The 12,382-nt window shown below is 33.9% G+C and overlaps 3 protein-coding genes across 3 annotated transcripts; all 3 read left to right on the top strand.

Annotated features, from left to right (window-relative positions):
* The first annotated feature begins 1,155 nt into the window (after positions 1–1,155).
* Positions 1,156–1,937, top strand: LOC123530907 (uncharacterized). Its single transcript, XM_053533877.1, has 2 exons — positions 1,156–1,260; positions 1,296–1,937. The coding sequence occupies exons 1-2, from the start codon at positions 1,156–1,158 to the stop codon at positions 1,935–1,937; spliced, it is 747 nt and encodes a 248-aa protein (XP_053389852.1).
* A 92-nt stretch (positions 1,938–2,029) lies between these two features.
* Positions 2,030–2,755, top strand: LOC123530908 (uncharacterized). Its single transcript, XM_045311686.2, has one exon. The coding sequence runs from the start codon at positions 2,030–2,032 to the stop codon at positions 2,753–2,755; it is 726 nt and encodes a 241-aa protein (XP_045167621.2).
* A 167-nt stretch (positions 2,756–2,922) lies between these two features.
* LOC128552808 (uncharacterized) lies at positions 2,923–3,501 on the top strand. Its single transcript, XM_053533876.1, has one exon. It carries the CDS (start codon positions 2,923–2,925, stop codon positions 3,499–3,501), a length of 579 nt encoding a protein of 192 aa, XP_053389851.1.
* Positions 3,502–12,382: the final 8,881 nt, after the last annotated feature.

Below are 12,382 nucleotides of genomic sequence, written 5' to 3'. Positions count from 1 at the left end.
TAAGTTGTGGTATATTTAGTACTTACATTTAATTCCTCAACATTGCTTCACGCTTAAGCAGATCTAATAAATTGAGAAATATACAACACATCATATTCTGGTAAGAGCGATTTCAAAATTTGAGAGAGTAGGGAGGAGGAAGGGTTTTTAAAAATTTGAAAGATTGTTTAATATAATCTGAATTGAGTCTGAAATGAGTAATCAAACCTTGGAAACTAGAACTTAGGTTGTATATTTTTGATTTATCGAAAACATTTGTATTTATTTAAAAGATTACGTGATCATCCTAGGCTTCTCAATGCCCAGTTAATTAGAGGTCAAACAATTAAACTGTCAATTATGTGTACAAAATTTAGTAACATGTCCGAAGAATAAACCTGCAGAACTTCTCCATATGTTAGGATAGTGTCTTGGTCAGAGTCCCGGCCAAACCATCGAAGTGCTGAGTCAGTCATGAGTAACATAGCTCTGGCCTATCGTGAAGATCACGACCATTATTGGAATTTATATATATTGAAGGACTAATTACTATTATACTCTAAGTAAAAGTTACTCCAAATTATGTGTACCATGTATGATTCTAAGGACTTGCTCCACATATATTGTGTATCATGTTTAATTCATCTGCATTTCTCCAGACTTATGTAATGTTAGATTCCCGCCAAAATATTCTTTGTTCTTTAAATATTGAATACTCCTGATCATGTGCATTTCATGAATATTAATCAATTATATAACATTTGATTCTTTATGTTTGCTCCATATATTATGTAAACTCATGTTCTTTGTTATACTTAGGGTATATAAACTGTTTAATCATAATTGAAAAGAGGACTTTTTGGACAAGCTTAAGATACACTAGAAAATTTTATATAATTGGACATAATTTGTGATACATTTAAATACTTTGGAATTATGTGATACTTCGAATGAAACATATTAAAAGGTTGAAACTGCAGGATTTAGTTCTCTCTGTTTATAAATTAACAAGAAATTTCCAGTGTGGGAAAAAATCCTCCACAATGTTTGGTCCCGCGAGCCGGATTCGATGGATAAATTCGAAAAGGATAAAGTATTCAATGGATAACATCGACAAAGTTTAGGGTATGTTATACGTGATTTCTTCCTAAAAAGTGAATTGTGATCTTACAAATAATGGCAAATCTCACATACCTGAAAGGTGTTAGAACACGGTACAGAAATGTTCTAGACTCTTCAATTGAGGAAGGACGCAATCTACTAAAAGGAGAAATAGAAGAGGTTGGCTTAGATCAGCAAATAGAAGTGTTGTGAAGTGTGTTGAAAAAATTAAATCATACAACGACAAAGTAGAAAGTCAGAGTGAAAAGTTAGCCGTTGCATTGGGAGAAACTGATAATGAGCAAACAGAAAGTATAGTGAATGATGATTGTGAGCTATGTTCAGATGCCATTGAAGTATATTTGGATCTGAAAGAGTACAAAGGGAAGTTAGAGTCAGCAAGACAGAAACAAAATATCAAACCAGTTGCTGTACCAAATGAACAGTGTGATGCTCTTATTGAGTTGCAACAAAACATGCAAAGGCTCATGGCAGCACAGATAAAGCAGCAGCAAGATTTCATGAACAGACAGGATAAGAAGAAACATCCAAATACAGTGAAACTACCCAAATTGGAAATGATATCATTTGGGGGCGACAAGACAAGGTGGGTGGAATTTTGGGATAGTTTTCAGAGCTCAGTCCATGACAATAGTAGTATCTCAAATGTGGATAAATTCAACTACCTTAAGTCTAAGTTATTTGGTGAAGCAAGAAGAGCGGTAATGGGTATTGCTCTTTCCAATGAAAACTATACTGTGGCTCTAGAAGTCCTGAAGGATAGGTTTGGAAATACTCAAGAAATCATAGACCTTCACTATAACAGGTTGATAAATCTAGTTCCAGCAACAAAGTAGCAAGTTTGAGGTCACTATTACATGAAGTTGAAAAGCATCTACGTGGGCTGGAAGTATTACACCAAGATATCCGTCAAGATGTTTTTGTGTCTATGATTCGTTCGAAATTGCCGGAGGAAGTGTTAGTGCAACTTGAAATTCAAAATGGAGCGGATAACAAGTGGTCAGTAAATTCGCTTACCAAAATATTGCGGGAGTATGTTATTGCTCGTGAACGCGCAGAAAAAAGAAGCAGTGGTCCAAACAATAGATCAGAATATCAAAATCGGGATAAGACACAAAATCGTGTGTTTTACAAACAGGATGTATACAAGAAGAATAGTTTCAAAGGAAACAATGGTACATCGGAGTACAACTCTTTTGCACAAGCTCTTGTATCAACTGGTATCAAGCCAAATTCAGTACCTTCAAAGGAGAAACAGGAACCATACGCCAATAAATGTCAGAAACTACACTGGAGTGACGAATGCACGAGTTACAGAACTATAGGAGAGAGGAAAAAGCAACTCCGTGGTTCATGTTTTAAGTGCTTAAAAGAAGGACACAAATCACAAGATTGCAAAACAAATAAAAAATGTGTACATTGTGGTGAAATTAATTCCCACCACAGAAGTCTCTGTCCTAACAAATTTCAAGTTATTCCGTCCAGTGTTCATCTGTCTGAAGAAAATAATAGCATACTACCACCAGAGGAATCAGAAGAAATGAAAGAAGCTCAAGTTTTAATATCGTCGGACGAAATGGTGTTAATGCAAACAGCGAAAAGGGATATAGTGAATCCAACAAGTTCAGAAAAACAAACACAAGATTACTACTAGATTCAGGATCTCAGAGAACATACGTAACGGAAAGGTTGGCTACTAAACTTGGATTAAAGGCACATTCTGAACAAGAGTTAAAACTTGTGACCTTTGGAAGTGACAAGTCAACAGTTATAAAAACAAAATCAACCAAATCGAGATTGAAACTGAACAATGGTAGTTACATGACTGTAACAGCAAATATAGTTCCTACTATCAGTGGAACTATACAAAGAAATTCCATGTCGAAATCTCTGTCAAGCCATTTGGAAAACTTATTACTCAGTGTTGAACTAGCCGACACGATACCACTAAAACAAGAGTCATCCACCATAGATGTGCTTATAGGTAACGACTACTACCTCGACATCGTTCTCCCCAACCGTTTGGAGATACAACCTGGCTTATATCTACTTGCTTCGAAATTAGGATGGATCCTAACGGGACGTGCGAATGAAAAGAGTCAGGAAGATTCAGGAATCAGTATGTTTGTTATGACGTATGGAAAAGAGCTAACAAGAAACAGTGTTTTCGCAAGTGTGGATGCGTCAATGGAAGTCCAGCCTGACCTGCAAACATTTTGGGACCTAGAATCTATTGGGATCACCAATAAGATAGAAGTTAGCAATGACGAAAAGGCCATGCAACGATTCAGATATACTCTGAAGTTTGAAAATGGTCGCTACCAAGTAACATGGCCTTGGCGCGAAGAAGTGTTTAATCTACCAGTAAATAGACAGCTTGCTAATGGTCGTTTAAAATGAAGTGTTTCCCGATTAAGAAGTAAACCCGAGTTGATGGAAAAATACAATAACGTTATAGAAGATCAACTCCGGAAAGGAATAATAGAAATCACTTCAAAGAATTCTGCAAAAGGCGAAAGGCATGTGATTGTAACATGAGCTAAATTTTAGAAAAGAAGGGACCAGCCTGCCCAAGCTGAGTTTGGCCTCTGTAACAATCTGGCTAACTCATTTTCGATAAAACATGTTCTTAAATTAATTTTTCGCTCTATATCTAATTTTCGGAAATATTCATTTATTTTATAAGTTATTGAGAAAGGACATTAGAATCTAAAATACTTAATTGATATTATTAAATAAGTATTAATTATTAACGCTTAAACACAGCATTTGCCACGTCCAATAATACAAATAATAAGGCCTCTATAACAGTGCGAATATCATGGTGGACAGGGCTGAAAAAGTGTTATAGATTCGCAGCTGGAAGTTCGGAAAACGGCAGCTATTTTGTTTTTAAAGTCAGTAAACATTGACAGTTTGAGCACTGAAATTATTCATAGTTTTAGCGTACAAAAACAACACGATTTACTGGTATGTAACCGTTGTGTGCTAAATCTTCAACATAAACATTTTCACTAAGTCACATACAAGCGTTTAGGGAGCAGGGTACACTTCGGATGTCGGCCCACGTCAATATTTGTAATAATAAGAACCTCGTGATTTTGGATGTCTGTAAATTAAGGTGAGAGATAATAACTTTATTTCTTTAAAAAAATTAAACAGCCGATACCTGTAAAATTCTGATGTCATTTGTAAAACTAACTGCTGCTAGCTTTGTATAAATCGATGAGTCACCTTGGCGCGGGCAGTTCAAATCAATATACAATGCAATACAAAAATATTTTATTGCATTAAACACAACAATGTTTTTAGCAATTGACAATTAGCATATATACAATACAAAACAAATATGTAGAAGCAAGAAAATGATTTTTCCAGGAGCAATATATTATGACATCCCTATTAGTGGTAATATTATATATATATAATATTACCACTAATAGGGATGTCATAATATATTATATATATAATATATATATTATATATATAATACCAGATTTATATAGCGCCCTTTTCATGATCAATTTCATGTTCAAAGGCGCTTTACATAGTTCAAATGCAGCCACACAGGGCGCATAATCCATCCTCTACTAGTACAGACACAGAGCGATCTGACCAGAGGGACAGAGTGAGACGAAGCCCCCACGACAGAGAGATCAGAAGTCAGATACAGGCTTGTCCGGCTAACTTAGCCTAGCTCTTTTCGAATAGACACCCTGGTTATTTAACGTGCCTAATGTATAGCACTGATACACGCAAGGATTGCCTGGGTTCCTTACCAGTACACCTCTAGTTGGGTGGGAACACTGAAAAGCGTTTCTGAAAACCCCCGAGTAGCTGCCGGGGATCGAACACCCGACCTCAGGATTGGAAGGCCTGTGTGCAAACCACTGAGCTATCCATCCACTCATACAAGACACACTTGCTTCCGTATCTATACGTCTCAAAGAATAACTGCATAAAGAAAATGAAACAATATTTAAGGCCTGATCGTCTGCATATTTTTGGTGATGGTGATTCTGAATTTGATAAATCAGACATTGCTGCAATAAGTTTAGAATTTGATTTAAGTAGTTTTAAGATATTAATTTCAGTTCATGATAATTGTATATTAGACTTAAGAATGTCAAATTTGAGAAATACCAAATTGGGAATTACAACACCAAATATCGTATTTTAATGAAAGTTTTTAATTTTTTGATTGTTTCTGTAATTATATATGTGCGGTTAGCTTTTAAATTAATGTTATTTTACTATTTATATAATTATAAGTAGATCTGTCGTTAATTCTCGCTTATGCTTCACATGTATACTTCAAAATTTGTCATGTAGATATGTTGGGTTTTATTTTTTCTCTGCTTCATATTGAAGAAATATGTTTTCGATAAATACCCGCCGTATCATTATGATCCGTATCTATATGTACATTAATACAAATATATTCTATATTTGCGCTTTTTGTCACGTTGACGTTCGCGTCCAAACGGACGTGACGTCGTTTGTTTTGTAAGTTGTTATTTCTGACGAAGACATAAAGGTCGAAACTAGTCAAGAATGTGTTGTCTTGGTATTTTTAAATCCTTTTGATCTAACACCAAATATAACTAACTCTGTGGATACAATTTACATTCATTGTGATCTTATTGATAATTCACTCGTTGGTGGTAATGGTAATGTTAGTGATATTATCTATGTTTTAAGTACTGCAGATTTAACAAGAGCTTATCCATTTACAAAAGAACAAAACAGAGTCTGATATTCTGAAATTAATAAAAATGTTATAAATTCAATTAGAAAATATATTGCATATGTATTTGTTAGAATAATTAATTTTAATGAAGTTGAAACAAGTTTTACACTAATTTTAAAAGAAATATAAATATATAATGTACAAAAAAAGTTTATGATAGAAATAAAGGAATATTTATTTATGTTGATGCTCAAACTGGAGAAGAAATTATACAAGGTTCAGGTATCTTTGACACTTTAACACAATTGTTTTCATCTTCTGTTGCATCTTCAATTGGTTGTGTTGGAAAAAAAAGCTCTGGAAACTGCAGGAAAATCTTCCCTTGAACAAACAAGATTGGAACGAAAGTCGGGCATTTAGCTGCTAATAAAATTACAGAAAAATTAAAAAAGTTTTAAAAAGCCTGCTGTGGACGTTAAAACGCCTGCTGTTGGTGATTTAATTGTCAAGAAGTTACAAGAAAAAAGTAAAAATAATGAGAAGGATATTGATATAAGAATAAAAAAATAATGAGCAGGATATTGATATAAGAATAAATACATTTTGATCCGGATCTGGGAATTAAGCTTAGCGTAAACGTATTAACAGATTAAATTTATAACAAATAAAATAATATATAATATATATATTTAGAACAAAACAGTATTGTGAAAGATTCGAACTAACTCCTATTCAGTTAGATACACCTTTAACTGCTGTCTTTGGAAATAATGTTAAACAACAAAAAAGTGGATATCATTTTACAATTAATGATAGAAGTTCATATTTTGATTGGTTTAATGGATATTTGAAGTAAGTTTTAAAGTTAATAAACTTGCTATGGTGGTGATGATCAAATTGCTTTGATTAATAATGCAGATTCAATAATTGATCAGCTAATAATTAAACAAAATGGAAAAATTTTCCATGATTGTAATAATTTATACAAGGTAATAAATGTAAAAAAAAATAGTTGAAATATCTAAGGATTATGCAGAATCAACCAGAACAAATGAATTTATTTATTTAGATAAAACCGCTAGTGCTGAAAGCAGGGAATTACAAGCTGGATATAATAAAGGCTTTGCTTTTAGAAAGGGATTAATCCAGGATGGGAATGAAGTAAGTGCTAAAATTCCGTTATATAATTATTCATTTTTCAGGGTTTCGAACAAAACATGTTACCCCCAAAGTCAAGTTCAAATAACATTACAATTAATAAACGATGATGAATTAACTTACATAGCTAATGCTGCTGATGCAGGTAGGGTAATTGTAACTTAATTAATTTTGTTGGTTCCACGTTTAATGTTTAATCTATATGGAATTAATTTAATTTCTGAAAGATATATGTGTATATGAAAGCAACAAATTGAAAATACATTTGTCAAATGATAACACAATCTGTAGATATAAAACAAAATAATATAACTTTTAAAATAACAGCCGGTGTAAAACAATCGAACATGTGTTTGTTTATTTACAACGACCTGATAAAAGTAATACACAAGATCATAATCCACATTTATTAGATACATTTAAAGCTAATGCAGCAGATAATGATCGTAGGCTGGAATCTTGCCGTCTTGAAGTTGGTAATGGTGTATTTTATCCAGAAACGGAATATACAAGTATATCAAGAATTTATGATGATATTCTTAAAGGCCTAGATTTTGGCAGTGGGCCAAGGGATTTCTGTCTTCACCAGCACAGTTGGGGGCTAATGACCATCACAGTATGGTTCCAATAAACAAGGGTCAATGTTTATTGGAGAGTCAGTCTACCTTACAAGTGTATCTATTAGTGAGAAGGGGAAACAATGTAATTTATTTTAAATTTATATATAATTGATAACTGTTAAAGTTATGCTACGTTTTTCTTGACATTTTTATGTAAAGAAAAATATTTGTTGATCAAACACAATAATAAAACAATCAGAAACTTATTTTCGAAGTAATGAAATAATGATAAACTTACTTAAAGAAATATGCAAGTTTTTATTTTTTCAAAGTCTGTCTGGAGAATTGTGATATTTCAGAAAAATGTGATTTTCACTCATCTTAAGCATGTAGAATACTGTAAATAACATTTGTCTAAAATTGAAAACAGTATGTGCATTTCAAAGTTACAAAGCAAAGCATGAAAAAAGTCCCTTTTGGCAACATACTGAAAATGAAAATTCAGTATGAAACACAATAATTTGAAGTTCAAATAATGTTGATTACATGAATGCAAGAAACCCAGTTTCCAATTAGAAAAGTATTGTTTGTCAGCACAAAGAACTCATGAAGTTTTCACTATACTTGTGTTTTATTATCATTATTATTTTCAATATTATTACTGTATCTTTAATCACCCTTTATGTAATAATAATTATTATTATTTATTTTTCATTATTATTATAACATTAACGTAATAGTTATTATCATCTATATAATATCAAAATAATACTTAATATTATTATCATTCCACATTGACTGAAGAAAAATTAATTTCTTTCAACTCCACTGCACACATCTTCATGGTCTGGAGGTCCCTGGTGTGCTAACTGCCCTCTAATCAGTTACGGTTACATAATCGCTGATAAGCAGCAGATAAGATGGCTGTTGTATATTGGATTTTTGGGGGGTGGGCGGGGGGTACACCTATATAGTGGTGAATCTAGGCCTTTAATCATTTCTATAAACAAATTAATAAAACCAATGGACGTCTCTTAAATATATTAAATTTTCAACATTTGTTTGAATTTGTTCATTTTAACTTAGAATTTGAAAAGGAAGAAATAACAGAAATCCTAAGCATATTACATTAACAGCTAAATTAATTGTTCGGTCGGCAGCTAATATCCGTATTTACGCAATTAGATTGTATGAAAAACCGGTTGAAATAAATACTTTTGGAATGAACTTGTTATTGTTTAAATAAAATATATATAAAATATATAATGACATCAAATTATATTGAATATAAAGTAGATTTAACAGATGGGCAGAAAAAAATAGCACAAAACTTATACAACAAAATTTCACATACTTTTAGATTAAAATATGAACAATTACGTGGAAACTTTCCTTTACTTTTAACAAAACACAGATTAATCAAATTGAAAAGTCTATTAGGAATAAGAAGGGATTAGTCCAGTCAAGGACAAAACAGATGTTTTATTAGTGCATTGGCTGGCCTGTTATGTCGAACAGTACTTCCGATAGCTGCAAAAATAGCTCCAAAAATATTAAGTCCGTTAGGCGTTTGTACTCTGTCAGTACTTGCCAGTACTGGTGTCAGTAAGTTACTTAGAAATTATATGATTTCGGTAGCTACATGTATATATGGAATTAATGATGAACCAGACTTTCCGCTCGGACTGAAATAACCACATTCTTGTGAGTATTTCTCATGTATATCCATGCTGATTCGCAAGAATGGATTTTCCTGTAAGCAGATTATTTTTTTGGTAGAAGATTATGTTTGTTTACATGATCACTGAGCCTGAACAGAGCTGCTTTTTCAATTAATTTTGACAGAAACGATAGATTACTTTGCGAATTCAAGTTCCAGACCCATTTTCTTCAACAAAGGTCTTACAATTGCCTGTTTCAATTTTGTTGGAAAGATGCCGTCGCCCAACGACAAATTAACCAATTTGGTAATAACAGACAACAGCTCATCCAAGTATGACTTTACACTTTTGTTGGTAGAATATCAAGTTCACATGATTTTGTCTGTAGTTGGTTTATAAGTTTTCTAACTTCTTCCTCGCTCAGATCTTTAAAACTGTCAAAACAAGGAATATCTTTTTCGCATGGTTGAAACTTATAGAAATGTTTCAACAATTCTCGATTTTTTTCGATTTTATTCATAAAATGATCTGCAAATTTCTCAGCCAGTGTACTGTCATTTCTAGTTGGCATAGGGTGTTCAGACCTAATGCCTGTTGTCTCAGATACAAATCTATAAAGCTTTTTTGAGTCAGCTTTTGCATTAAGAACTTTTTCACTCAGAGATGATTTTTTCTCATGTTTGAGTTCTTTTTCGTAGTTTTTACGTGCTGTTTTGAAGGCTTCATGCCGATGTGATTGTCTATGTTTCTTCCACAAACGTTCAGGTTTGCGAGCCACTCTTTTAAGGTGAAGAAGTTTTTCTGTGAACCAGGATTTTGGAGCGCGATGGATGATTGTTTTTTTCTATAAATGGTGCGTGTTAGTTCATAATCTTTTCTACTGCTATCTGAAACTCTTCAACTAAAAGGCCGACATTATCATTTTCGATTGTCATTTTTCTCAGATCGCTTGAAAATGTGTTCGTATCCATGTCTTTGAAATTTCCAAAGAGCACCACCTCACTGGTTATATTTTCCTTTCTAACATTTGTCATAATTTTGACTGCACAGTGATCAGAAATATATGGACCCTGTTCACAAGAAACTACTTCAACACCATTTACGACTTCCGTAAGGACCAAATCAAGAATGTTACCACCAGTGTGTGTACTAAATTGTACATGCTGTTGTAAACGTTTCATATTGGTATTGTTTGTCGTCCGAAAACCAAGTCTCTGTAAAAGAAGCAAAATCTATATTTTCCTCGCGTAATAATTGACCAATAAGAACAGCCTTGTTCACTGCCGAGCGACAATTTAGCGTCAAACATGTTAGCTGTTCATTTTGTCCATTCAATTTATTTCCATTTCTCTTAGGGTATATAAGGTTGCTTACGTTTACACCTCTGAAAACCACTGGTTTACCGTAACCACTTTTGCTATTGTTGAAGGAGTGTACCTTTAGGCGATTAGCTCTTTTTCCTCTGTACTGTTTCAATATTCTCAAATCTTTTAACCTTGATAACACAATAGGATTAAGTCTACACCTTGTTGGTATCATGCTTATCTGTGTATCAGGCATATTGCGGTGGACGTACCATGCTTATCTTTGTATCACGCATTTAGTGATGGACATATCATGCTTATCTGTGTATCGTGCATATAGTGATGGACGTATCATGCTTAACTGTGTAACACGTATATAGTGATGGACTTATCATACTTATCTGTGTATCACGCATATAGTGATGGACGTATCATGCTTATCTGTGTATCACGCATATAGTGATGGACGTATCATGCTTAACTGTGTATCACGCATATAGTGATGAACGTATCATTCTTAACTGTGTAACACGCATATAGTGATGGACGTATCATGCTTATCTGTGTATTACGCTTATAGTGATGGACGTATCATTCTTATCTGTGTATCACGCATATAGTGATGGACGTATCATGCTTATCTGTGTATCACGCATATAGTGATGGACGTATCATGCTTATCTGTGTATCACGCATATAGTGATGGACGTATCATGCTTAACTGTGTAACACGCATATAGTGATGGACGTATCATGCTTATCTGTGTATCACGCATATAGTGATGGACGTATCATTCTTATCTGTGTATCACGCATATAGTGATGGACGTATCATGCTTATCTGTGTATCACGCATATAGTGATGGACGTATCATGCTTAACTGTGTATCACGCATATAGTGATGGACGTATCATGCTTAACTGTGTAACACGCATATAGTGATGGACCTATCATGCTTATCTGTGTAACAGGCATAAGGGGATGGACCTATCATGCACATATGTGTATCACGCATATCGCGGTGGACGTATATCCACATATAGTGATGGACATATCATGCTTATCTGTGTATTACGCTTATAGTGATGGACGTATCATGCTTATCTGTGTATTACGCATATAGTGATGGACGTACCATGCTTATCTGTGTATCACGCATATAGTGATAGACGTATCATGCTTATCTGTGTATCACGCATATAGTGGTGGACGTATCATGCTTATCTGTATAACACGCATGTAGTGATGGACGTATCATGCTTATCTGTGTATCACACATATCGCGGTTGACGTATCATGCTTATCTGTGTATCACGCATATAGTGATGGACGTATCATGCTTATATGTGTATCACGCATTATAGTGATGGACGTATCATGCTTATCTGTGTATCACGCATATAGTAATGAACGTATCATGCTTATCTGTGTATCGCGAATAATGTGATGGACATATCTTGCTTATCTGTGTATCGCGTATATAGTGATGCACATATCATGCTTATGTGTGTATTACGCATATAGTTATTTCATTATATGAATCGGGGAAACCCAGGAATAGGCAAAACATGACATGAATGAAAATGTACCTGAGAAAAATATTCAACATTTACATAGATTTTCATATTTTGCAAAGGGCATGATGTATAGTTTAAAAGTGTGCGGCCCTGATCGCTGCAAACCAAAATAACAAAGATAAGTAGAATGTGACATCACAGGAAAAAGTGTCGCATACGCTTTTTGCACGAAAAGCGTACACATTTCATACGCCAAAAAGCACCCGCATTACGTATGTTGAGCACCACGTACGCCCGCCATACGCCAACTTGCGTATGAAATGCGGGCGCATGTCTTACGCTTTTCATACGCCCTGATTTTTTGTCTTACGCTTGAAAATCATACGACTC

Source organism: Mercenaria mercenaria, unplaced genomic scaffold (assembly GCF_021730395.1).
Source record: "Mercenaria mercenaria strain notata unplaced genomic scaffold, MADL_Memer_1 contig_3179, whole genome shotgun sequence".
NCBI classification, from domain to species: Eukaryota; Metazoa; Mollusca; class Bivalvia; order Venerida; family Veneridae; genus Mercenaria; species Mercenaria mercenaria.
This window is presented reverse-complemented; position numbering and strand designations above follow the sequence as displayed.

Bases quoted from the DNA above. Each gene is read 5' to 3' on its own strand.
- LOC128552808 (XM_053533876.1), top strand. From the start codon at position 2,923: ATGACTGTAACAGCAAATATAGTTCCTACTATCAGTGGAACTATACAA.
- LOC123530907 (XM_053533877.1), top strand. From the start codon at position 1,156: ATGGCAAATCTCACATACCTGAAAGGTGTTAGAACACGGTACAGAAAT. The intron at 1,261-1,295 runs GTTGGCTTAGAT...AGTGTTGTGAAG, and splicing joins TAAAAGGAGAAATAGAAGAG to TGTGTTGAAAAAATTAAATC.
- LOC123530908 (XM_045311686.2), top strand. From the start codon at position 2,030: ATGATTCGTTCGAAATTGCCGGAGGAAGTGTTAGTGCAACTTGAAATT.